The sequence below is a fragment of the Leopardus geoffroyi genome, chromosome D4, assembly GCF_018350155.1.
Source record: "Leopardus geoffroyi isolate Oge1 chromosome D4, O.geoffroyi_Oge1_pat1.0, whole genome shotgun sequence".
NCBI classification, from domain to species: domain Eukaryota; kingdom Metazoa; phylum Chordata; class Mammalia; order Carnivora; family Felidae; genus Leopardus; species Leopardus geoffroyi.
Window position 1 is genome coordinate 62,250,251 of NC_059342.1, and position 27,117 is coordinate 62,277,367.

Below are 27,117 nucleotides of genomic sequence, written 5' to 3' on the forward strand. Positions count from 1 at the left end.
TTGAATGAATGGGAAAGCACTTACCAGATGTTGGAAAGATTTAAACTTAGCAATCATGTCCTTTAAGGTTTAAGTACAGGGACTCAGGAAATTTTTTCCATATTTAAACCCATTTCACTCAGGTTTTAAACATTTCTCTTCTGAAGTGCTCACTTATGCAAGCAAAATGAGTTGCTGAACCTATCAATTTATTTCCATGAAGGAAGCAATATTTCTTTCTTTGGTAATAATCTGCCAAAGAAATATTAAAGTTAATTTGTCTTTGGCTGGAGGAAATATAAATACCACTCAAAAGCCCCTGCAGTCCATGGAGGCCTACAGAAGGGGGAAAAATCCCCTGCAGGCTGTGACAATGGGATTTGGGGGCTTGCTGGGCAGAGAAGAGGGAGGGTGGGGCTCTTTGTGAATTTTGTTGATTTCCAATTCCTTAAATGTATTTCACTAGTTGGAGGATTAAAAGGTTTACTGGTGAGAGTGTCAGTTGTCAAAGGTTTGAAGATAGATTCTATAATCCTGTAAAAGAGAGCCCCGGCAGTTTCTCTATCAGGAATCTAGAAATATTTGGTATCTTGGAAATCATTCTGCCCTATTGTTAAATTCTCTTAGTTCTTCTATGACGATCCTGCTGCCCCTGGAAGAAATAGCAACTTTCATGAACCTAACGCATGTTGTTCTCATACTCTATTTGTGAGGCACTTTTTTCTCCCTGCAGTCTATCATCTTTTGCCTCGTGAATTTCGATGCTGTGTTGTTTCGTGCGCACATTAAGGATTGTTATGTCTTTTTGGAAAATTAACCTCTTTATCATTATGTAGTGTGATCCTTTTTATCACTGTTAATTTTCCTTGCTGCAAAATCTGCTTTGTCTGAAATTAATATAGTTACTCCTGGTTTCTTTTCATTAGTGTTAGCATGGTACATCTTTCTCCATCCCTTTACTTTTAACCTTTCTGTGTCTTTATTTTAAGATGGGTTTTGTGTAGAAAACATATGGTGGGGGCTTGTTTCTTGTTCACTTTGACTATCACGTTGACAAAAAAAAAAATGGTGTAGCCAGAGCATTAATATTAAAGTGGTTACTGATACAGTTGATTTGATATTTACCCATGTTTGTAACTATTTTCTATTTGTTGCTTTTGTTATTTCTCCCCTAACCCCTTCCTGCCTTCTCTAGTATATCCATAATATTTCTTTTTAAACTTCTTTTAGTGATTTGTTTAGAGTTTATAATGTATATTCACAACTAATCTAAGTATACTTTCAAATAACACTATACCGCTGATGAGGTTTTGGGTGACGGTGGGAGTTCAGAGCTGACGGCCGAGAAAGAATTCTTGAATATGTCTTTGGTGGAAAAAGGTGATTTTATTAAAACATGGGGACAGGACTGGCGGAAGGAATAGCTGCACTGGTGGTGTGAAGAGTGACTGATTATATACTATGGAGTTGGGAGAGGTAAAGGCAAAAGGCAGACCTCCCGAAGGACTTTGGAATGCTAAAGAGGACTCTTAAGATACCTGAGGTCTTGCTATTGTCAAGCTAAGGTTGTTTTCCCTCTAGTAAGGCATTAACTTTAAGATGGTAGGGGGTTCCTGGAGAAGTGTTATACTCTGTATTTGCCTCAAGTATTTGTCAATGGGCTGCAGGTTATAAGGAAATTTAATTTTACCTGCCATTTCCTTCTTGCCTTTGTTCCCCACATAACTATGGAAGGGAGGGTAATATTAAGAGCTCCAAGAAACGGAGTGTATAGGTGTCTGGAGATTAGGCTATTCATAAAATTGCCTTTTTCTTGTAATTTACTAAGGTATTTGTAAACTGATAGATGACTGTGATCTCTCTCAGTTAACCATTTGTTTTCTTTCCTTTCCTTCGTTCTTGGGCAGCCAGGAAAGCCTGGGGAATATCACACATATCCCACCTGGGAGGGGTGGGAGAGGGCAGTATGCTAGCCTGTACTTTGCCCTCAGCTTGCCTTGTGCTCCCTCATTACCATTTTATGAAGAGTGCAGGTACCTTCCAACAAGAGTATTCCCAATTCCTCCCTCCTGCCCCTTGAAATATTGCTACCATTGGTTTTACCCAATACATTGTTACTATTACTTTGAACTATTAGCTCATGAAGAATAAGAAAAGTCAAAGATTTTATTTTAACTTAATTTATTCCTTCTCCTGGGCTCTTCTCTCTTTATGTATATCCAAATTTATGATCTATATCATTTTCCTTCTCCCTGGAGAACTTCTTTTAACATTTCTTGTGGAGCAGGTCTGCTAGAACTGAATTCCTTCTTTTTTTGGTGTGAGGAAGTATTTTTCCTTCACTTGTAAAGGATAATTTAGCTGAATATCAAATTCTAGGTTTGTGTTTGTTTTTTTTCCCCCCTCCCACACTTAAGATATTTCACTCCACTCTTCTTACGTGTTTGGTTTTTGTTGAGAATTCTGATGTAACTTTTCCTTGGTCCTTGTGTGAACCAAACTAATGCCATCTTGCACAAATCCTCCGTGATGCTTGTTTTGTTTTGATTTTTTTAATGTTCATTTATTTTTGAGAGAGAGAGAGAGAGAGAGAGAGAGAGAGACAGAGTGTGAGTGGGGGAGGGGCAGAGAGAGAGGGAGACACAGAATCTGAAGCAGGCTCCATGCTCTTAGCTGTCAGTACAGAGCCCGATACGGGACTGGAACCCACAAACCATGAGATCATGACCTGAGTCAAAGTCAGAAGAAGTTTCAAGGGAGGTGGAGTTGCTGAGATCCACCTGTCTTGTGGGCACTCAATACAGGCTTCTGTTCTAAGTCTCCTTAATAAAACATTTCTCATAAAGTTGGACTTGGTCTCTTTCTTCTGTTTTAGGCTCCTTCTGCCTTTGGAGGTCATTTTGCATACACCTCCCTTTCACAGAACAGTTCTCTACAGGTTGGTGTTTTTTTTTTTCTGTCTGGTTTCTTTCAAGATTTTCTCATTATCCTTTTTTTTTTTTTTGGAATTGGATATACCTAGGTGTCAACTTTTTGGCATTTATTTTGCTTGGTTTTCTTTGAGCTTCCTTGAAATCTGTGGGTTAGTGTCTGTCACTAATTTTGGGAAAAGCCATTATTACTTCAAATATTTCTTCTGCTTTATTCTCTTTCTCCTTTCCTTGTGCCATTCCAATTACATATATGTTACATCTTTTCAAATTGACTCACAAATTTATTCTGTTCTTTTTTTTTTTTCATTTTTTTTTCTTTGCATTTCAGTTTGGGAGGTTTCTATTGATACATTTTCATACTCACTGATTCTTTCCTCGGGACCATGTCCAGTCTACTGACAAGCCCATCAAAGGCATTTGTCATCTACATTACAGTGTTTTTTATTCCTGGCATTTTCTTTTTATTCTTTCCTAGAGTTTCCATCTCCCTGGTTACATTACCCATCTGTTCTTTCGTGTTGTCAGCTTTTACCATTAAACCCCTTGCCATAATAATCATACTTACTTTAGGGGCAACCTGGGTGGCTCAGCCGGTTAAGCTGACAGCATGGAGCCCGCTTGGGTTTCTCTCTGTCTCTCTGCCCCTCCCCTGCTCATGCTTTTTCTTTCTCTCTCTCAAAATAAATAAATGAATACACTTTTAAAAATCATACTTATTTTAAATTCCCTATCTGATAATTACAAGATCTATGTCATATCTGAGTCTGGTTCTGATCCTTGCTTTATCTCTTCAGACTATGTCTCTCTCTTTTTGCCTATTAACAGGCTTTGTAATTTTTTGTTGAAAGCCAGACACAATGTATCAGGTAATAGGAACTGAGGTGAATAGGCAGTTAGTGTGAGGCTTTGTGTTAATCTGGCTAGGACTGAGCTCTGTTTAATGTCTGCTGTACCAGTAGGTATCAGAGGCTTCAATTTCTTCCAGTAGTTTTGTTTTTCAGATTTTTCTAAAAACTTCTTATATAGAGAATGTACCTTGCAGTTCTTTCAACTATAGTCCACTGTTATTATATTGGAGTGTTAGGGTGGTGGTGAGGAGCACGGGGAAGGGAAACATCCTATAGTCCTATGATTAAGTTTCATCTTTTGGTGGGCTATGACTTTCACAAGTGTTTCTTAACCCCTCCCCCACCCCTCCACCCCCTTAGGAGAGACTTGAAGGCTAAGAGAAGTGGGGCTAGGTAACTTCTCATTCCTTCCCTCCCCTCCACCCCACCCCTCCCATAAATATGTCTCTAGCTAAGTCTTTTCCTGTGCAGAGTAGGGCTTTCTTATGTAGAAGGCCCTGGGTATATTTCAAAATGATTTATTTTCCTCTCTTCTGCCAGAAACATGAAGATTTTTTTTTCTTGGCTCTCTCTTCCCCTTTAGAACTTGGTGATGTTCATAGAGGTAAAACCCATGAAAGTATTGGTTTCCCCAAAGACTGCAGCCCCCAGGAGTTTCTCACTGTCACACAAGTCCACATGTCACTACTAACATTTTGTTGAAGTTACCATTTAGAGGTTCCTACCAGCTTCAGATGTTCCAAGGCTTCCATCCCAGGTAAGCTGATGTTGCCTGTGATTCTCTGTACTTACCTGTCTCTCTCCAGATTTTGGCAGGCAAATGCCCTGCAACCTCAGTTCTCTGATGAGTCCAAGAAAAGTCACTGATGTTTATGTTTGTTCCACTTTGTTCTTATTTTAAGGATAGGAGTGATGACTTTCAAGTTCTTGACACAACTGGAAGCCCTCAGAACTCTGTAAAAGCAAACTTAAAGAGCATTGTCATTTATTTATTCAATTATTCACTTATAGGTACAAGGCATTGAACTAGGAACTATGGGTAGATACCATGGGTAGATATGGGTAGATAAGCAAACATGGATCCTCCCCTTGGCGAGCTTACATTCTTTAAAAAAAAAAAAAAAAAAAAAAAAAAGATTGTTTTGGTGGCACCTGGGTGGCTCAGTCAGTTAAGTGTTCTGACTTTATTTCAGGTCATGATCTTGCGGTCCGTGGGTTTGAGCCCTGCATTGGGCTCTGTGCTGACAGTTCAGAGCCTCAAGCCTGCTTTGGATTCTGTGTCTCCCTCTCTCTGCCCCTCCCCTGCTTGCATTGTGTCTCTCTCTCTTCCTCAAAAATAAATATTTAAAAAATTTAAAAAATTACAAAAAATTTTTAATTTGAATATTGTTGACACAATGTTACATTACACAAAACACAATGCTATATTAGTTTCAGGTGTACAACATAGTGATTCAACATCTCTATAGATTATGCTTTGCTCACCACAGTGTAGTAACCATCTATTACCACACAACACTGTTATAATATCACTGACTATATTCCCTATGCTATGCTTCTTATCCCAGTGACCTACTCATTCCATAACTAGAAGCTATATCTCACATTTCTTTTCACCCATTTTGCCCATTCCTCCACCTTCCCCTTCCCTCTGGCTAATGTCAGTTTGTTCTCTATTTGTAGGTCTGCTTTTGCTTTGTTTGTTCATTCATTTGTTTTGGACCTAGAGGGTATTATGCTAAGTGAAATAAATCAGACTGAGAAAGACAAATACCAAATGATTTCACTCAAATGTGGAATCAGGGAGCTTATGTCCTAACATGGAATGGTACAAGACAACTTCTCACCCCCTGTGCTTAAATGTGTTTTAGGTGTGTAGAGGCATTAACTTCCCCAGCTCCCACTGCAGCTGGGCCAGTGGCAGAAGCTAAGAGCAACTTTCTTATTTTTGCTTTATAAATACCATTTTCTATTTGTGCCACAATAAGGAAAAGGTTGAAAAGCATTGGAGGTGGTAACAAGATACATACTAAATTACTGTAATAAAAGGTAGACAGTGATGTGTCAAAAAAAAAAAAGGATCAGATTATAAGGTAGATATTTGGAGGAAGCAGGCATTAAATCTAAAAATTCTAGGGGCACCTGGGTGGCTCAGTCCAACTCTTGATTTTGGCTTAGGTCATGTGTGAGATCACGCCCTGCATCAGGCTCTGTGCTGACAGTGCAGAGCCTACTTGGGATTCTGTCTCTCTCTCGCTTTCTCTCTGCCCCTCCTCTGTTCTTTCTCTCTCTTGCTCTTAAAATAAATAAACTTTTAAAAAAGTAGTCTTATAAAAAATAAATAAAAATAAAAATTCTAGAAATATTGAGAGGGGTCACATTTGGGATGAACATGGAAAGATGAGTTGGATTTGGATGTGCAAAGAGGGAGGGGCGATTGGTGGAGAATACCTCCGGTGAAAGGCACAGTGTAGGACTGCGGAAAGGACTGGGATGAAGAATACTGAGGAGTTTAATTTGGTTAGAACACAGGATGTGTGAAGGGGAGTAATGAGAGACAGAAAGCAAGGTTGGGTCCATGCAGAATATGTGTCAATTTGCTTGTCTGTGTATCTACCGTGTGATATTAACTGACATTCATGATAATAATTAAGTAAGGTACCATAAAATTCAAGGTGCCTTGCAAATTGCTGAAGTTTAAATAACATTTAATATGATTCTAATGCTAAGTATGTTTACTGAGTTTTCATTGCAAATGTAAATTTGCATCTTTGGAGGGTGAGTGGGTTGGATAAAGAGGGGTATGGCTATGAAGAATGAAAGTCAGTGAATAAAGCAAAAATTAGAGTCAAAATTACCCTTGAAAATTGTTTAAATTGCCCACAAGGTCCATTAAGCGTGGTTTTATGAATACTACCTTATGCAATAATTCTTGGGCACATCAAGTTTTGAGAATAATTAAGGTAATTTTAAAAGAACAAAAAGTGGGGTAGGGAAGTTTCTAGGCAGATGTCTGGGCATTTAAGATATTCTACATGTAAAATGATTATCAATTTTCTAAATGGTGAATAGTTGATGAGTGAATTCCAGAGTTACTGTTTGCCTGCAGAGTTTACTCCTTTTGGTTTGATACAAGGTCTCTATAACTAAAATACACATTATAGACTAGCGAACAGACTGGTGATGGTGGGGGGGGGGGGGCAGGAGTGGCAGGTGACAGTAAAACAGAAAGTAAAGTCACCTGGAACGAGGGATTTGAAAGTGCTCCAAACTCTGTTTCTTTTTTGTACATCTAGACACTTTCACCTCCCTCCCCTCTCTATCTCTTTCATGGCTTTTTATTTTCTTTTCAAAGGGATGAACAGCTTTAACAAGGGTAGAGATTACTGTTGCTAATTCACCACTATCTCAGAGAGGTAATAGAAATAATATTAAGAAAGTATAGATTTCCTTGTTTACTAAGAGGTTTTGTTTGTTTTATATCAAGACTTGCTAGCTCTTTATTTTCCTTTTTTATTATGGGATAACTTACATAAAGTACATAGATCTTAGGTGTACAGCTTGATGAATTTTCACATATGTAGTCACACCGTGTCAATATATAGAACATTTCCAGTACTTCAGAAAGCTACTTTATGCCCTCTCCCAGTTAATGCCATCCCAAAGGTAACTACTATTATTTTATTTTTAACCTTTCTTTGTCTCAGTTCCAAATGATATTGGTATCATAAACGATATTGGAATGTAGAATGCACAAAGAAATAGAACGCATTCAAAACTGCAACAGATGTTTCAATAATTCATGGTTTGAGAAAAAACAAACAAAAACAAAAACCAAAAAGCAAAAAAACTTTTTTTTTTAATACCACTAACTGGGACATACCTATACTCATTTCTCCACAATTACAAATGGTATCTAAGAGCATCATGGCTTCCTCTGATTCACCAGTCTATAGAGTGAAAAACACAGCCACCAGGAGCTCTGCTGTGAGCATCTTCTCCTTTCTAGAAACCAGTCAGACTGAGGCTAGAATCCTAGTCCCAAACCCAAATTCCTGGGAAAGGTATCTTACTGCTCCAGCTTGAGTCAGATGTCTGCTCCTAGAACAATTCACTATGGTCAGGGGCATGGGTTCAGGCTTGTACAAAATGGCTACCAGAGGCTCATAAGTGACAGCTTGTAGATCTGTGGGGGTGGGGTGGAGAGGCAGTTCCCAGGAAAGGACTGGGCTGGGAAGATAACCTCAGAAGTCTATATTGTTACCCCAAATCTGATTCTCAGGTTCTCCATATACTTGCTCTATGATACTAAAAAAATGATTTCTTAGTTCATATCGTGAATATATATTACTTTCTTAGTCTTTTAAATGAACACAAAGAATTCCACACACTGTATGTTTAAATTTTTAGAGATTATAAATCAAACTAACAAGCTGTTAGATTAAAAAGCTTTATCCTGCTACCTTGACACACCTATGTTCTAGCAAACATACATAAAATAACCCATAAGTTTCAAATACAGAATCCTTGAATGCCACATCTCCCTACCCTGGTTGAGGTTGGTTTTCAGGACTTATTTTGTTTTGAACGACGTTTACTTCAAAAGATCTTGTTTAATTGACCCTTGCTGGAAAAACATTTTCCCATGGCATTGCTTAATACTTTAATATTTCTCCTTAGAATTAAAATTTTATAAGCCTTTCATTCCTAGAGTAAAGCAAACAAACATCAGAATTCATTATACCCACAAAGAATCTCTAAATTGCTTAGTTTTTTTTGTTCTAGTTTAGTTCAAGGCTTTCTCACTGGCCCCTAATCTTCCTTTGTCTACAAATTCTACCTCTACTCCCACTCCTCTGGAAGACGGTAAGACCTGAGTTTCCTGAGCTGTGGCTTGAACATCCTTATGTCTTCTAAGGAAATTATCAGCGGATACATTCTAAACAAGTCATCTGAACATTCACAAACACATAAAAGAGGCGGGGTCTGGAAGTCAGAGCATGTGACCCGGACAGGCTTCAAAGCCAGCCATCTGCGTGGTCATTGGTAGCAGCTGGTAACTGGAAAAGCTTGAGAGGGTAATTGGGAAACGAAGTTGGGCGTCCCAGCTCTGCCACTAACTGGCTGAACTGGAATTGAGTCACTCAAAACTCTTTAACCTCAGCGTCATATCTGTGAAATTGGGATAAGGATCGCCACCAGCTTTGGGGGGGAAGGGAATCACAACTTGTCTGAGCTTCAATTTCTGTGCCTGTTACAGTTTTTTTTTTTTTTTTAAATTTTTCAACGTTTATTTATTTTTGGGACAGAGAGAGACAGAGCATGAACGGGGGAGGGGCAGAGAGAGAGGGAGACACAGAATCGGAAACAGGCTCCAGGCTCTGAGCCATCAGCCCAGAGCCTGACGCGGGGCTCGAACTCACGGAGCGCGAGATCGTGACCTGGCTGAAGTCGGACGCTTAACCGACTGCGCCACCCAGGCGCCCCCTGTTACAGTTTTTTTAAGACCGTGTCCTGTCCACCTCACAGGGGTTTTGGGGATGAGTGGGAGAAGGCACAACCTTTCGGAGGAGCTTCAGTTTCTACATGTGTAAAAAGCTTAGAACACACGGCTAGCCCACCAAAATCCGTGTTAAAACAGGAAAATGGACGGAAAAACTTTGCAAAATGTAGAAGGCTGTGCAGTATGAATTATCTCGTACTGATAACACAACAAAGAGACCTAAAAAAACGACTGTGGTTCTCTCGTTCCGGCTCCAATGTTACAACCCCCAACGTAAACCAAGACCACTCTTTTAAATCATTCCTGCGGCTGGGAGCAGCTACAGAGACCTTGCCACGCCCCACTGGGCCCAAAAGGGCCGGGAGGGGGCGTGGCCCAGCCCAGCCAGCCCATCACGACGCCCCGCCCCGTCGCGCCCGCGCCTGCGCCGTGCACACCAACCGGCCTCGAGCGCCCCGGCGGGAGGTAAGGGGTTTGCGGGAGGCTGCTTCGGGGGCGTCAGGCCCTGACCGGCTGGGCGCTGAACCCGCGCGCGCGCGAGAGGCGCCGGGTGGGAAGCCCGGCATCAGGTCCGGAGTGCAAGCGCTTTGGGGGTCCTCCTGGCTCCACGAAGTGGCGGTTTCGTTTTTGGAAGCTCTCTTCGAAGCGGGTGTTGGGAGGCGGCCGACAGGGCGAGCTTGGCGGCCTCCCGGGGTCGCGGGGTGGGAAAGTTTCCTGCGCCTGATCTGCCCGTGACGCAGTGTGGGCCCTAGGTCGTCAGGGTCGCAGGGTCGCCGGCGCCTTGGTCCCGAGACCGCTCGTGCATCTGTTCCCAGGTGGCGGCGTCTGGTGTTTGTGGCCCAGGGGTGCCGGGGGCGACACAGCGAGCGAGAGGCGACTCCAGGCTCGGGGGCAATGAGGGGAGGACTGGGGAGCCAGAAATCGGAGCCTCCTGTCAGCCACATCGGAAGGTGGTTCTGGAAGGTCCCGCACCTCACTCCCTCCTTTATAAATTCAGAATCAGAGGGCTTAGAGAAGAGACCATATGGGAGGACTTGGGGCCATGACTTTTCTTTCCCAAGTCACTGCCCCGTCTCGGGGGGACGTGCCTGAGAACATTCGGGGCCACCAGTGGGAAGACCTGTGGGATCTCTAGGACGGTGTTCATCGCTTTTGGGGGGCGGAAGGTTGCCGGCAGTTTGGAGTTTTTTTGATAATTGGGGCTGTTTCACTTTTAAATAACCTCTTAAGTAATTTAGTGAATCTCCCAGTACTCTTTCCTCACGGGAAACCTGAGTGTTAAGGGTACGCAGGTAATAATAGTTGTAAGCACCCAAGGATCGGTTGCAGAGCACCTGGCACCCCCGCCTCCACAAGTATTAGGGCAGCTCTTGACTTATAAATGTCAGTTGACCCATGTGAAACATCAGTTAATAGATTTTTTTAAAAGTCTCTTTATTTTGAAATAATTTTACAATTAGAAGTTTCAAAAGAATAGAGTTTTCAGGGCGCCTGGGCGGCTCAGTCAGTTGAGCCTCAGGTCGTGGTCTCAGGGTTAGTGAGTTCGAGCCCTCGCATGGGGCTCTCTGCTGTTAGCACAGAGCCAGCTTAGGATCCTTTGTCCCTCTACCCCCACCCCACCTCTCTGCACCTACCCCGCTTGTGGTCTCTTAAAAAAAAATTTTTTTTTAAATAAATAAATAAATAAAAAGTTCTTTACAACTTTTTTAAAAAAAATGTTAACACCTTATATAATTATAATACAGTAATCAAAATTTTAAAAGTTATCATTAGTACAATTCTGTTAACCAAACTACCACTTTTTTTTTTTTTTCAGATTTCATAATTTTTTTATACTAATGGACTTTGTTTCTGTTCTGGGATCCAGTATAAGATCCCACATTGCTTTTAATCAGAGTGGCTCATTAGTCTTTTCTTGTTTTTCCACATCTTGATACTTTTGAAAAATCCTGGTCAGTTATTTTGTAGTGTCCCTCAATTGAATTTTGTCTGATATATTCTTATGATTAGATTACAGCTGTGCATTTTTTGTTGATGCCGTGGAAGTGGGTGTACCTTCTCAGTTCCTCATATGAGAGGTTCATGTTATGAGACACTGCTTTTGATATTATTGATCACTTGGTTAAGATGGTGACTGCTATGATTCTCTAACGTAAATTTACTACTTTTCCCTTGTAATGGGAAAGTTTCTAAACTATGCAGGTATCTTGTTTCTCCTCAGACTTTTCACTTGCTGACTTTACCATCCATTGATGGAAGTTGCCTTCATTGATTATTACTGTGATTTTTTTAAAGCGTTTTTAAAAATATTTACTTATTTTTGAGAGAGAGACAGAGTATGAGCAGGGGAGGGGCAGAGAGAGAGGGAGACACAGAATCGGAAGCAGGATCCAGGCTCTGAGCCATTAGCACAGAGCCCGACGTGGGGCTCAAACTCACAAACTGGGGGATCATGACCTGAGCTGAAGTAGGATGCTCAGCCAACTGAGCTGCCCAGGCGCCCCTATTCTTTCTTTGACAGACATGTGTCTTTCATGTTCTACAAAATATTCTCTTCTTTGTTCAGTCCTAGTATACACATCAAGGATTTTCAGGATTTCTTACTCATACTCCTATAAAAAAACAAATTTGCTGATTAGCATACAGTATAGTTGTGTGTAGTTCTTTTTGTCTTCAGCCTTTTAGTATCCTCTTAAAATATATTTTTCCATGGGCAGCTGGGTAGCTCAGTTGGTTAAGCATCCGACTCTTGATTTCTGCTCAGGTCATGATCTCATAGTTTGTGGGATCGAGCACTGCGTAAGGCTCTGCACTGGCAGCACAGAGCCTGCTTGGGATTCTCTCTCTCTCTCTCTCTCTCTCTTTCTCTGTCTCAAATAAATAAATAAATAAATAAATAAATAAAACTTAAAAAAAATTGTTGTCCAGTTACCTAGATTATTTTCTTCCCCCACTTCTTTCAGTGTGGTTATGCTATTCGTTGGTAATAGTTTTGTTTTTTTATAGCATGTGTTCCATTTTGTGTTCCTCCACATTTTGTGTTCTTTTTTTAATTTTCAAAGTTTCATTCTTTGTAGTGTATAGTTCTGTGAAATTTGACAAATGCATGTAATTATATATCTACCACCACCTTCATGATACAGAACAATTCTATCACCCCAAATATTTCATTACATTTTTTAAAAAATGTTACAAGGAAATCAACTGTACAGAAGTTCAGGAGGTTAGGCATTTTTGTGTGTTTTGTCTCTCTTATAGGCATATTTTACACAGTTGTGATGTGAATGTAAATGTATTTTTTATTTTTGTGGCTTAATTGGAAATACGTTCCAATTTTTTAAATGTATTTTTAGTGTTTATTTTATTGTTTGTTTATTTTTCAGAGAGAGAGAGAGAGCCATGTATGATCAAGGGAAGGGCAGAGAGGGAGACAGAGGATCTGAAGTGGGCTCCATGTTGACAGGAGAGAGCCTGATGTGGGGCTGAACCCACAGAACCACAAGATCATGACCTGAGCCAAAGTCAGACACCCTACTAACTGAGCCACCCAAACATCCCGCGTGTTTACTTTTGAGAGAGAGAGAGAGCAAGCCGGGGGGGGGCAGGGAGGAGGGAGGTACCGAGGATGCCAAGTGGGCTCTGTGCTGACAGCAGAGAGCCAGATGTGGGACTTGAACTCATGAACTGTGAGATCATCAAGAAATGTTGAAATACACTTTACCTGTTATTCAATTATATTTTAAAACCACATTTTGGGGGTACCTGGCTGGCTTCGTTGGTAGAGCCTGTGACTCTTGATCTCGGGGTTGTGAGTTTGAGCCCCACATTGAGCGTAGAGATAAAATAAAAATAAAAAATAAACCCACATTTTGTATATTGGATGAAGACCTTCCTTTAACAGCTTACAAAGATTATTTGAGCTATTTTATGATTGGAGCCACTGCTGGACAACTTTCTGTTTTAGTAACATCATGATTTATGCAATTATTTGAATGTTATACAGTAAAACCTTGGATTGCAAGTAACTTGGTCTGCGAGTGTTCTGCAAGATGAGCAAACATTTCTAACAAATGTTGACTTGATAAATGATTGGTGTTTTGCCATAGGAGTAGTACTTCTACATGGTGCCGAATGTCACATGATCACAACTGAGCCAATGTTTCTTGAAATTTGCTTTGATAGGAGTGCTTTGGACTCCAAGCATGTTTCTGGAATGCATTGTGCTTGCAAACCAAGTTTATACTGTATTCTCATTTTAGTGTTATATAAGCATTTTATTATAATTTTATAAAAATGGAAATGGTGGCGAGAAGGAAAAAAAGACTGGCCAGAGGGAGACCAAGAGTTAGAAAAGTCTCTCGGGAGGTTCTTGGGGCAGAATGTCTTCCCTGATAGATGGCTTTAATAAGGCACCAGATTTTCCTTGGACACAGAAAGCTGAGGGTAGAATCATGCACAACTCTAACCTGGAAATATCACTTTTGGAACTGAAAAAAAAAAAACATCATAGCATCGGGGAACAGTGCCAACAAGTCAAATATTTAATAATTAGGGTTGTTATGTACACCATAAGCTGGTTAGTGGAAGGGAAAGCAGAAACATTAGAGTTGTGTATCAAATGATACATAAATTTTAGAGGCAGGTGGAATATAAAAGAACATCTAGACAGAGGGAGCATCACTGCAATGCCAAAAGTAGAGGTTGGGTGATAATACTTAGATTGGGTTTATCTTCTTATGAACATTGTATTTTTTTGTTCAAATAATAGGGAACTCTTGGAATTTTTTGTTCAGAGGAGTAGCATGTTGCAGTTGGTGTTTGAGTTCTATTAATTGGTGATAGTCTGAGGAAAAACCTGTAAGAGGGGAAAGAGTTTAAAGGCAGGCCAGTTAAGACACTTGTAAGGTGCTATGCATATTGCATTGTTGGAGTGATGGAACTAGAAATGGTGAAGAAGAGACATGTGAAAAAATATTTTATTCCATCAGCATATATTGAGTATCAGGTATGGTAAGAAAATAGGAATGGTGGTAGATGTAAAGATTTCTTCCTATAGTATATAATCTGCATGGTAGAAAAAAACACAAGCAATGTGATAAACTGGGAACATTGTGAGACAAATAATTGATAATTTATGAGTCTATTATATGTTAAATATAATAAGAAAAAGACATCCCCTGTAGTAAAATAGATACATAGCACTAGTAGGCAATTCATAAGAGTGCAAATGGCTAATAAATGAATCCTACCATTTTTGAATGTCTAAGGAGAACCATACCATGTATTGGTGGGAATATGGATAAATGGGCATTTTGATATGTTGCTAATGGGAATGTAAATAGGCACAACCTTTGGGACATGTGGTATCAAAACTTAAAAAAAATTTGTGCACATATTCTATTTCTAGTTATTTTGAAGAACCATCATAGATGGTAGTATGGATTTATGTGTAAGAAGGGTACTTATGCTGTTGTGTAGTTTACAATAGTGGAAAATTGGAACAACCTAAGTAGCCAGCAACAGATGATTAAATTATGGAGCATCTATGTAATGTAACACTATGCTTCTATAAAAGATGCATTATAGAAAAATAATAATTTACATGCAAAGATTTTTATTATTCAAAATAAATCCTTTTTTCTTTCATTCATTCATTTATCCACCCAGTAACAGTATACTTTATTATAATCATAGCTCCTCACCATTCATCTCCTTTAGGTTTATTATTAAAGTGTGCCTTTTAGTAGTTCTTTTTTTAAAAAAAAAAATTATTTTTTTATTTTAAGAGAGTGAGCGAGCGAGGAAGGGGCAATTTTTTTTTTTTTTTTTTAATTTATGCTTCTTGGGGCTTATGTACATTTTCAGTTTGAGGTTTTGCATCTTAATTCTCAACATATTCCCTCTTTTTGTTTTCTTTCAGCATATTCGCTTTGAATAATATTTTCACCACTTTCTTTATTTTTCCTTTATGGGACTCCTATTTGTTACTGAGCTTCTCATTTTATCTTTTATGTTTTCCATCTCTTTATTCCTCTGACTGATATTTTCCAATCAATAATTCTCTCTTCAGCTACATAGTTTACTATTTAACCTAATTTTAGGTTTTTATTTTTCAAATTTGTACTTGGTTTTTCAGGTTAGCCTGATATGATCTCATAGTATTACCTAACTTGTAAAAATATTTTATTCCTTCCTTTGTATCTTTGAATATTTTTAACTGTAGCTATTTTAATTTTCTTTAAAAAAAAATTAATGTTTATTTTGAGAAAGAGAGAGAGCAAGAGAGCGGGGGCGGGACAGAAAGAGGGAGACAGAGTATCCAAAGCAGGCTTTGTGCAGTGAGTGCAGAACCCGATGTGGGGTTCAAACTCTTGAACTGTGAGATCATGACCTGAGCTGAAATCAGGAGTGGGCTACTTAACTGACTGAGCCACCCAGATGCCCTTTAATTTCCTTTTTAGATTATTATGTCTAGTCCCTTAGCTATGAATTTTCCTGTTGGCTCTGTGGACTCTTTTGGCAATGAACTTATCTGTATATCTCCAATTCCCACTTAACTACTGTAGCTGTTGAACTCTCTTTATTTTTGATGTGTGGAGATTTTCCTTTTTTTGCTTTCAAGCTTAGACATAAAAACCAAGTTACTAAGTCGATGAGATAGTCTATATAACCAACACTTCAGGATTTTCAACTGTGAAGGAAAGGAGAGAAACAACATTATTCATAGTTCTTAATGCTTCTGGAGTGATCTCTTTTTTTTTAATATCATAAAACAATGGACTCTGTCCTCTGAAATAACTAAAAAATACATTAATAATTATTCATAAAGATTCAGGGACTCCATAAAGTATATTTGGGAACCTCTGTCGATAATGGACCCTGGTTTAAGACACCTTAACCCATTGGGATTAACATAGCTTAAAATTTTTTTAAATATAGGAGAGGTTGTGGGCTAATGAGATGGCATGAAAGCAAGGTTGCACAACAGTGGTTCTCAAGTTTAGTTAAGCTGTGGAGTCCTTTACTGATGTAAAATCTAATAAGCTCAAATTTATGAAATATATATAAGTAAATTTTCTCCAGTTGAAGCAGGCATGGGATCCTGGAGCCTGCTCACTTGCCAGCCTCTGCCCTCACCTATTCTGGGGCCAAAAGTATACCCTTTGACATTCTGCAACACTGGTAGAAGACTACTGGTGAATTAGAAAGAACATTTGATAGTACTCTCAGGAATTCTTTCTTATTCCAGCTCTGTTACTGGCTATTTGTATTGGTTGTAGACAATGCTCATCATTGTCTACATTGTAAGAAAGGGAAGAGGCAGTTTAAAGGAATTCAATGAAAAAAGAGTTGCATATGATGTTATATTTAAAGTATGTAATTACATAGTTACATTATGACGAGGTTAGAAATGGAGTTTGGGGGCCCCTGGGTGGCTCAGTTGGTTAAGGCTGACTCTTGATTTTGGCCTAGGTCATGACTCTTGATTTTGGCCCCACTCTCTCTCTTAGAATAAGTAAATAAACAAACATTTTTTTAAAAAAAAGAAATGAAGTTTGATACAAGCAGAAATGTTATGAATTTTTTTCTAATTTGCCATTTGACATCTTTTTTTAAAAAGGTTAGTCTTGTGCAAGATATACTGGGAAATGAAAACTTGGCAGTAAATTCATAGCTTTTTTTAAAAAAAGGTATTTAAGCATATACATTCTTATATGGAAAAAAACAGACATCAAAATGGAAAGAGGGGCACCTGGGTGGCTCAGTCGGTTCAGCTTCCGACCTCGGCTCAGGTCACGATCTTACTCACTCTGTGAGTTTGAGCCCCACGTTGGGCTCTGTGCTGACAGCTCGGAGCCTGGAGCCTGCTTCAGATTCTGTGTCTCCCTCTCTCTCTGCCCCTCCCCTGCTCATGCTCTGTCTCTCTGTCTCAAAAATAAATAAAAACATTAAAAAATAAAAAAATGGAAAGAACGGGAGAAAGAAAATGGAAAGCTTAGTTAACTATGGGTGAGGAAATGATTGATTTTATTTTATTTAAAAATTTTAAAAAATCTTTATGTATTTTTGAGAGACAGAGCATGAGCAGGGGAAGGGCAGAGAGAGGGAGACACAGAACCTGAGGCAGGCTCCAGGCTCTGAGTTGTCAGCACAGAGCCCGACATGGGCTTGAACCCATGAACTGCAAGATCATGACCTGAGCTAAAGTCGGATGCTTAACTGAGCCACCCAGGCGCCCCTGATTGATTTTACTTTATTCTCTTTTTTGTATTTTTTCTTTTTCATATTCTCTTAAAGTGAATATACATTACTTTTGTGGAGAGAAGAGAGTTTCAAAATAAAAATTTTTTTAAGTTTACTTATTTTGAAGAGAGAGAAAGAGAGCATGAGCAGGGGAGGGGCAGAGAGAGACACAGAGCAAGAATCCCAAGCAAGCTCTATGCTGTCAGCGCACAGCCCAGTGCGGGGCTTGATCTCATGAACTGTGACATTATGACTTGAATTGAAATCAAGAGTTGGTCGCTGAACCAACTGAGCTACCCAGGTGCCCCTAAAATAAAAGATTTCTTCAAGAAAAAACAAGTCATTCAAGTTCAGAACTAAGTTGAATATATATTTAGAATAAATCATAAAATTACCTAGTTGTTGGCTTTTGAAAATAATAGAAACTGATTAAAAACATTCTTAAATATTTCCCTTTTAGGTTTTTCCATGTGAGTGGGGAAGACAGTTGCTGCAAGTAGAAGTGACATAACATTTTTCTAGAATGTCTGAAGATGAAGAAAAAGTGAAATTACGCCGTCTTGAACCAGCTATCCAGAAATTCATTAAGATAGTAATCCCAACAGACCTGGAGAGGCTAAGAAAACACCAGATAAATATTGAAAAGGTGAGTTTTTTCATTTTCTGCCACGAGAAACAGTTACATATTCTGATTTATACTTGTGCATTTCAGCTAAATTTAGAATATTAGATAAGAGGCTTTGCTAAAATATCCATCTCCTATTGATTTAACAATATTCATTTTTTCATCTGGGTTTTGTTTTACAAATATACCTCTCATATTCTTCATTTTTTAGGGAGGAATATTAGAATAGAAACTATGCCTTTTAAGTTGTACATGCTGACATATTAAGTAGTTAATAATTAACATACAACAAATTGTTTGATAGTGTACCATAATGTAAAGACAGTGAACTTTGGCTAAGGGGCCTGCCTTAATTTCATTCACCTTATGGCAAGTTTTTTGAACTTTGGGGTCTATCAGTAACTCCTATCCTCTTTAGGTGCATGTAACATAAAGAGGTAAATCATTGTGTGATATGAGGGAATTTCCCAAATTGACTTCTTCCCATTGAGGAAAGCCCCAAATTAAGAAATAGCACCTAGAGGGGCGCCTGGGTGGCGCAGTCGGTTGAGCGTCCGACTTCAGCCAGGTCACGATCTCGCGGTCCGTGAGTTCGAGCCCCGCGTCAGGCTCTGGGCTGATGGCTCAGAGCCTGGAGCCTGTTTCCGATTCTGTGTCTCCCTCTCTCTCTGCCCCTCCCCCATTCATGCTCTGTCTCTCTCTGTCCCAAAAATAAATAAACATTGAAAAAAAAAAAATTTTTTTTTTTAAAAAAAAGAAATAGCACCTAGAGATCAGTTTAGGAAATAGGTAGAGGGAAGCACCAGTCTCAGGGACTGTGGTGAAGGTTGCATAGAACCTGGACAGGTCAGTGTCTGGTGGAAGAGTTGTGGCATTCATGGGAGCATCAGGTTTACTGAGTACTGAGCGTTGTTTGGCAGTTTATGTGGTTTCATTTGCTATAGGACAGGTCAGTGGGATTTGCTCCTTAAAAATGATCTCTCCCAGTGTAAATTTTTTTATTTTTAATTTTTATTTTTTAGCTTATCTTTTTAATTTGTTTTCTAATGTTTATTTTTGAGAGAGAGAGAGAGAGAGAGAGACAGACAGAGCACGAGTGGGGGAGGGGCAGAGAGAGAGGGAGACACAGAATCCGAAGCAGGCTCCAGGCTCTGAGCTGTCAGCACACAGCCGGATATGAGTCTGGAATCCATGAACCTCAAGATCATGACCTGAGCCAAAGTTGGATGCTTAACCAACTGAACCACCCAGGTGCCCTTACTTATTTATTTTTTTGAATGTTTTTTTTTTTGAGAGACAGAGAGCAGGGGAGGAACAGAGAGACAAGGGGACAGAGGATCTGAAGTGGGCCCTGCACTGACAGCACAGAGCCCTGTGTGGGGTTTCAACTCACCAACTGTAAAATGATGACCTGAGCCGAAGTCCGTAGCTCAACTGACTGAGCCACCCAGGTGCCCCTCCCCCACCACGCATTTTAAGCTGTGTCACTTTGTGTTAATTTTTTGTGGTGGGGGGCGGTGTGGAAGTGGTCATTAAGCCTTTCAGTGTAAACAATATTTATCACCCTCACCTGAGCACATTATACAACTAAGAAGAGTGTCAGTTTTTTTCCCCAGTAGATACCATCTGTCTTCCTAGTATTTAAATCTTTTTAAAAAGTATAGATAATAAGTGCCAAGAATATGAAGATGGAAATTTCAATGCAAATATGAAGCTATCTAGAATTCAAGATTAGTATTTTGTCATCTTTTAATTTCTTTATCTGTAAACAATAAGTACTGTGACTTTTTAGGGTGGAGGAGTTTTCTGGTAAACTGGTTATTCTTGTTATGAGCAAAAACAAATTAATAGGGTTCCATGCTTTCATTAATGAGGAGGGCTCATTGTTTTTTTCTTTTTAATTTTTTTTTAAGTTTATATATTTATTTTGAGAGAGAGAGACAGCATGAGCAGGGGAGGATCAGAGACAGAGAGACAGAGAGAGAGAGAGAGAAAGAGAGAGAATCTCAAGTAGGCTCCTCACTGCCAGCGCAGAGTCTGATTCAGGGCTTGAACCCACGAAATTGTGAGGTCATGACCTGAGCAGAAACCGAGAGTCCGACACTTAACCGACTGAGCCACCCACGCGCCCTGAGGAGAGCTCATTCTTTTAGCACTATAATAATATAGAAGTAGGGTTGTTTACTTTTGATTGATCATACCTGGGTGGGAGGTTGATAAGGTGTGTTTTGAAGTCCTGAGCTCATGTCAAAGTGCTCAGTTACAAAGAGGACAAGAATTTAGCAGATAAGTTGATTCTGAAAGGCAGAAATAGGTGGAATGTTGTCGTAGGTTACCTTTGAGGTTCGGCGTGTCTTTCATTTCCCTTTTCTTATACTTATTCTGTATGAAAGTGCCTGCCATCATTCCCTCAGGTCCTAGCCACATGTACTACCCAGTCAGTCATCAATGGAAAAGCCAGAACCCTGGGAACAAGGGAGGTAGGGATAGGAAGGATTTATTATCGGTTTGATTAGTTGTGCCAGACTTCCTAAGAAAATTATTCCAGAGGTATATTCCTCTTTGTCTACCATAACATTTTTACTTTAGCATTTTGTGAAATCTTTACTTAACGTGAAAGTTTTAGACAATGTTGGAATAATTATAATTCACAGTGTAGGGGATATCTGCAGCTAAGCAAACTCCTACTGCTCTGTGTTTTATTCTGTATTCTTGATCATAATACTGTCTCTAGGATTTCTAGTTTTGCGTGAAAGTGACGTGTGTGTGTGTGTGTGTGTGTGTGTGTCTGTGTATGATTGAATAGCATATTTTAATAGTTTATGGTAACGTAAAAACATTTAAAAGCTGCAGTGTTCACCATGGACAAAAGAGTTAAGAGCTAGGTTTGGGCTCCAGGTGTGTGACAGTGCCTTATTTTAAAAAAGGCATATTCTTCCTGGGGGAACGGTGTAGACAGATCACATATTTATTATGTTAGCCATCCGTCATCCAGTATGAATTTAAAAGAAGAAAGTCACACTGAAGGGAAATTGAAGGTCAGCCTTAGTGGAGTGACGCTGCAACACCCGAACACAATGGGTGCAGTGTGCCGTGGGCACCTGTGACGCTCTGCCACGGGTCCTTCAGCACTACACTGTATTGCACGTGGTAGATGTGATTAGATTGTGATGCTGAAATCAAGTATTAGCATCCAGCTTTCTTGGCTAACGTAAGATAGACCTAAGCACAGCGGATAGAAACAACATGATTATATGCTTGGAACATAATTTTCTTTGTTTCAGGTTGCAGGGTTGGGAGGAAACTTACTGCGTAGCACGTACTGTGTTAGTATATGGTTAAAGTACAAGTGGCAGAAAAGCCCCAAGTAGCGTATCATATCAGATAGGCGTTTTTCGTTTTTGCTTTTATTTTGAACCTCTCACAGTTAGGGAGCACTCCAGGGCTGCAGTGGCAGCTCAGCGGTCATTAAAGACTCTGGCTCTTCTTATCTTGCTCTGGGATCCTCAGCTGGTTTCTATCTTGCATGTAAAATGGCAGCTGCAGCTTCAGCTATCACATCAGCTATTACGTTCCACCTAAGATGAAATAAAGAGAATCATATTGTTGCTAACTGTGTTCTTTTTTCTGTCAGTTCTCTCTTTTTTTCTTTTAAAGAGAATCCTCCTGTTCTTGTTTCATGGATGCAGTATCATCCATGGGGTATTATTATTATATAAGTTTTATCTGCCTCTTTGTCTGTTTTTCCTGAGTTTCTTTGTTCTTTCTTCTTTTTAAACTTAATTCTTATCTTCTCCACAACTCACTCACTCTCTCCCTTTCTTTTCTGTGTCAGCCTACAATATTATGGACTTTGCTTTCCTTGGCCAGCTGTTGATATTTAAGAGTGCTAATCAGAAGGTGTGTGTGTGTAGCAGGGAGTAGGAAAGGTCTTGTAACTTGGAGGGGGAGCAAGTGAAAGATCAGTTTTCATGGGGAACTACCAGACACTCTTGTGGAATGTTGTCTTCTGTGGTGACCAGGGCAGTGTAGTCGCTTGGGCCTGCGGAGAGGGCGTGTAGTAGATGGACTACCTGTTCCTTCCCTAAGCTTTGAACCAATCCTTCTGCCCTACTGTACACATCCTCCTGGCTGCCTGGTAGCTGGTACGTCTGGTTACCGAGCCTTTCGGTAGTAGTGATGTGCCCGTTGGCTTGTCACTCACTGCCTCTCCCACACCATTCACCCCTTCTGCAGACTCATGTTTCAGCTTTCTCGGGTCTTCTGAGTCTGCAACATGTCTGTAATCTTTCAATTTTCTCAAATTTGGTTAAAATTTCATGTCCACTGATATCTTCTGTTATATTCTCATTATTCTTATGAATGTATACCTTTTAAAGTCCTTTATTGTCATTTTAGTTGTGTTTTAGAAAAGAGCAGAGATACATGCTTGTGTTCAATCTTCCAGGTTTAATGAGGAGGAAAATTATTAATTGCAAGAAATAAATATATGTTAGGTTTTCATAAGTGTTGGTGTTTGCTATTTCTTTTTTTTTTTAATTTTTTTTACATTTATTTATTTTTTAGAAACAGAGTGAGACAAAGCGTGAGCGGGGGAGGGGCAGATAGAGAAGGAGACACAGAACATGAAGCAGGCTCCAGGCCCTGAGCAAGCGGTCAGCACAGAGCCTGATGTGGGGCTCGAACCCACGAAATGTGAGATCATGACGTGAGCCAAAGTCGGATGCTCAACTGACAGCCACCCAGGCGCCCCTGTTTGCTATTTCTTTTATTGGTAGCTCTGAAAAGTTCATAAAAAATTAGTTTTCTAATCCTGAAGAAGTTTACAGTGCAGTTAAGAAAATAGGAAATATTCAGAGAATAATAGGTGACATATAATTGTGAAAATGAGTGGTATGAACTGTTCTGGCAGTATGAAGCACAAACTACATGGTGCAAAATCAAACATCAGTCTCATTGATTTGTTATTTACTGATTTGTTTTGATTTGTTTTTAAACCTGTGATTACAACCAAAAATTTTCCATTTCTCTTTTTAATCTGAGAATGTTTATTTCAGTCTTTTAATCTCTCCGTCCCCCCCCACCCCCTGCCCCATTTTTTTCTTCCTGACAGAAACTTGATTCAGAACCTACTCCTTCAGAGTAGGAAATCTTCAGCACAGGTGGTGAATAATGTTTCTAATGGTAGTAATTACATTCTTGTCAGTGTGTGAATAGCAACTGTATCCTAGAGTTGTGGTTAATGAGACTGGAGGGAAAGCCTGTTTGGGATATGGAAACTTCCGGAAAAGATTTTCCTACTGGTAGAAAGATACACATGAGAGGAAACAGTTCTGCTTCTCCTGGCCTTGTGTCTCCCTGTTGTATCTGGAACAATAGCTAGTAGGGGACAAATCTGAGGACAAAAACTTTCTATTGAGAGTGGTAAAGAAGAAAGATAGAACTTAGGCAGTTAGTGAGCTTGTAAGCTTCTGAACTAAACTACCTTCTAGGCTGCTTCTGAGGGGAGATAATAAATGTCCTTATTAAAGCAATTTAAGATTTTTGAGTTTTCTGTTATTTGCAACCAAACACATCCTAATTGCTTCAAGTTACAGCATTGTTTTCACTGGTCTCTAGTGCTGCTGTGTAGATGGACAACAATGTTTTGTAAAAACAGCACAGTTCAAAAACGCTTGTCAGTAGTTCTCACAACTAAATTTTAAAGGATTTACTTCTTGTAATTTTTTTTCACACATACTAAATCACTTTAGCTTCTTCCGCTTCTCCAAAAATTTGCAATGATAGATTTTAATAATGTAATATAATTTTAGGTATAGCTTGTAGCGAATAATAGGAAATCCGAACTATCTTACTCCTTATTTTTCTTAGAATTTTACTGGGTTGCCTGGGTGGCTCAGTTGGTTAAGCATCTGACTTCAGCTCAGGTCATGATCTCATGGTTCGTGGGCTCTAGCCCCGTGTCGGGCCCTGTACTGACAACTCAGAGCCTGGAGCCTGTTTCGGATTGTGTCTCCCTCTCTCTCTCTCTCTCTCTCTCTGCCCCTCCCCCGCTTGCACTCTGTCTCCGCCTCCCTCAAAAATAAATAAACATTCAAAAAATTTTTTAAAGAATTTTATTGTTATAAGAGATAAGGTCATTTAGTTCAACCTCCACCTAAGACACTAATCTCTTCTACAGCTTGCTTGACACGTGAGCAAATGGTAATAATGCATTAGGAGATTCACACTCCTGGGAGGTAGGCTTTGTGCTTTGTTTTGGGGGGTGTTATTTTTGATATTTTGTAGGCACAATGAATTATTTTTCACTATGGGGTAGGTATCATTATTTATCTTCATTACATGAGTAATATTCAGTTTATGGCTTTCGATCATTGGGATGTCTGCTAATATTATGCAGCATTTCTGTTACAGTGTTTGATATTTTCTGTGTTGACAATTATGTCACCTGTGAAGACAAACTATTTTATTTCTTCTTTCTCCGACTGTGTCCTTCCTTCCTGCACTGGCTAGGGCCTCTGGTGTGATGTTGAATAGGAGTGGTAAGATCAGACCTCCTTATTTTGTTCCCAGTATTAAGGAATGGCCTTTTACCACTAAGCATGATATTAACTGTAGTGTTTACGTAGATGCCTCTATCAGGTTGAGGACATTAACTTCTATTTTTAGTTTGGTAAGAGTTTTTATAATGAATAGACATTTGTCAAATGGTTGTCTTTACATTTACCATCTTGCTATTTTTGTATGTTTGCCCCATCTGTTCTTTGTCCCCTTTTTCTTCTTTTACTCCCTTTTGGATTAATTGCATGTTTTTTTAGAAATTCCATTTTTCAGGGGCGCCTGGGTGGCGCAGTCGGTTGAGCGTCCGACTTCAGCCAGGTCGCGATCTCGCGGTCCGTGAGTTCGAGCCCCGCGTCGGGCTCTGGGCTGATGGCTCGGAGCCTGGAGCCTGTTTCCGATTCTGTGTCTCCCTCTCTCTCTGCCCCTCCCCCGTTCATGCTCTGTCTCTCTCTGTCCCAAAAATAAATAAACGTTGAAAAAAAAAAATTAAAAAAAAAAAAAAAAAAAAAAAAAAAGAAATTCCATTTTTCTCTTTTGTTAGCTTATTAGTTATCCCTCTTTGTTTTTATTTCTGGGTTTTAGTGCTTGTTTTATAATTCAAAGTATCCATCTTTAACTTTTCACAGTCTACCTTCAAATAATTATATATATGTGTGTATATATACACACACACACACATATATATATATATATAAATCACTTCATGTATATTATAAGAACCTCATAACAATGTACTTCTATTTCCTGTCTCATGATCTTTATAGTATTATTGTCATATATTTTGCTTCTGTGTATATTATTAGCCCCACAATACATTGTTATTTTTGTTTTAAACAGTTACCTTCCAAAGAGATTTTAGACATAAGAAAAAATGTTTTATATTTACCTATATATTTACCATTTTCAGTGCTCATTACTTTGTGTAGAGCCAGGTTTCTCTCTGGTATCATTTTTCCATCAGCCTGAAGGACTTCCTTTTTATTGCAGTACAGGTCTGCTAGTGATGAACACTGTCAATTTTTTTATGTTGGAAAAAAGGTCTTTATTTTCCTTTCTTTTTTTTTCCCTTTGTTTTTGAGAGAGAGACAGAGCGTGAGTGGGGGAGGGGCAGAGAGAGACCAACCGAGCCACCCAGGTGCCCCTATTTTGCTTTCATTAGAAAAAATATTTCTCTGGGTATAGAATTCCACGTTACGTTTTAGATTGTTTTCAAGATGTTGCTCCGTTGTCTTCTGGCTTGCATTGTTTCTCAAAAGAAGTTTTCTGTCATTCTTGTCTTTGTTCGTTTGTACTTTATGTACCTTTTGTCTGTAGCTGCTTTTATGACTTTTCTATCATTTATTTTGGGAAATTTTATTGTCATGTGTTTTATAGTTTTCTTCATTTTTCATATTTCTGGCATTTCTGGAGTTTCTCAGATCTTATGGATTTATAGTTTTTATCAAGTTTTGAAAAGCTCTGGTTATTCATTTTTCAAATATTTTTTCTGCCCTCTCTCTTTTCTCTTGGGAGTGCAATTACATATATACTATGATGCTTTCACTTGGCCTAAGACCTGCTGATGCCCTGTTCATTTATTGTCCATCTTTTTTCTTCCTGTGCTCTATTTTGGATTGTTTCTATTGCTATTCTTTTCTTTGCATTGTCTTATCTATTAATCCCATCCATTGCATTTTTCATTTCAGATGACTTTTTTAACTCTAGGAATTAAATTTTTAAAAATATCTTTCATGTCTTAGTGTGCTCATATTTTCTTCTACTTTCTTGAACACAGGAACTACATAACTTTTTTTGTAGTTACTTATTTGTATTAGTTAAAAACATTAAAATTTTTATTGCAGTGTAATTGACATACAATGTTACATTTGTTTCAGGTATGCTACATATTGATTCAACAGTTTTGTATGTTACTCAACACTCACCCTAAGTGTAGCCCCATTACAATGTTACCATACAATGTTATTATAATACTATTACAGTATTATTTACTATATTCCCTATGCTGTACTTTTCATCCCTATGACTTATTTATTTTATAACTGGGAGTTTGTACCTCTTAATCCTCTTCACCTATTTTGCCCCTTACCCTACCCCCTCTCCTCTGGCAACCACCAATTTGTTCTCTGTATTTATGAGTCTGTTTCTGCAGTTACTTTAATTGCCTGTTATTCATGGTAAATATCTTAATGCATTGCCTACTGGATATATGTTTTAGTAAAGGCTTGAGGGAATAATGTAAGAAGTTTTTGCTGTTTTGTCCTAGAAACCCAATGCCTTGCACCATGGAAGTGTTTCATGAAATAGTGGGTGGAAAATATTAGCCAAAAAATGGGAGTATGCTTAGAGAGAAAAGGTAATGATAACCACCTGGACTGTTACAAGGGATTCCTCTGGTGTGAAAGTATTCTACAGCCCAAGCCCACA

General features: G+C 39.1%; 1 protein-coding gene across 2 annotated transcripts in view; it reads left to right on the forward strand.

Annotated features, from left to right (window-relative positions):
• Positions 1–9,667: 9,667 nt before the first annotated feature.
• The window catches only part of STX17 (syntaxin 17), a 74,291-nt gene continuing 56,841 nt past the window's right edge, over positions 9,668–27,117 (forward strand). Inside the window, exons 1-2 of one of the 2 annotated variants that reach the window (XM_045467794.1) lie at positions 9,668–9,728; positions 17,968–18,153. In XM_045467794.1, coding sequence (XP_045323750.1) covers positions 18,031–18,153 — 123 coding nt within the window. In that variant the 5' untranslated portion in view covers positions 9,668–9,728; positions 17,968–18,030. The other variant, XM_045467795.1, reaches the window with a different exon arrangement.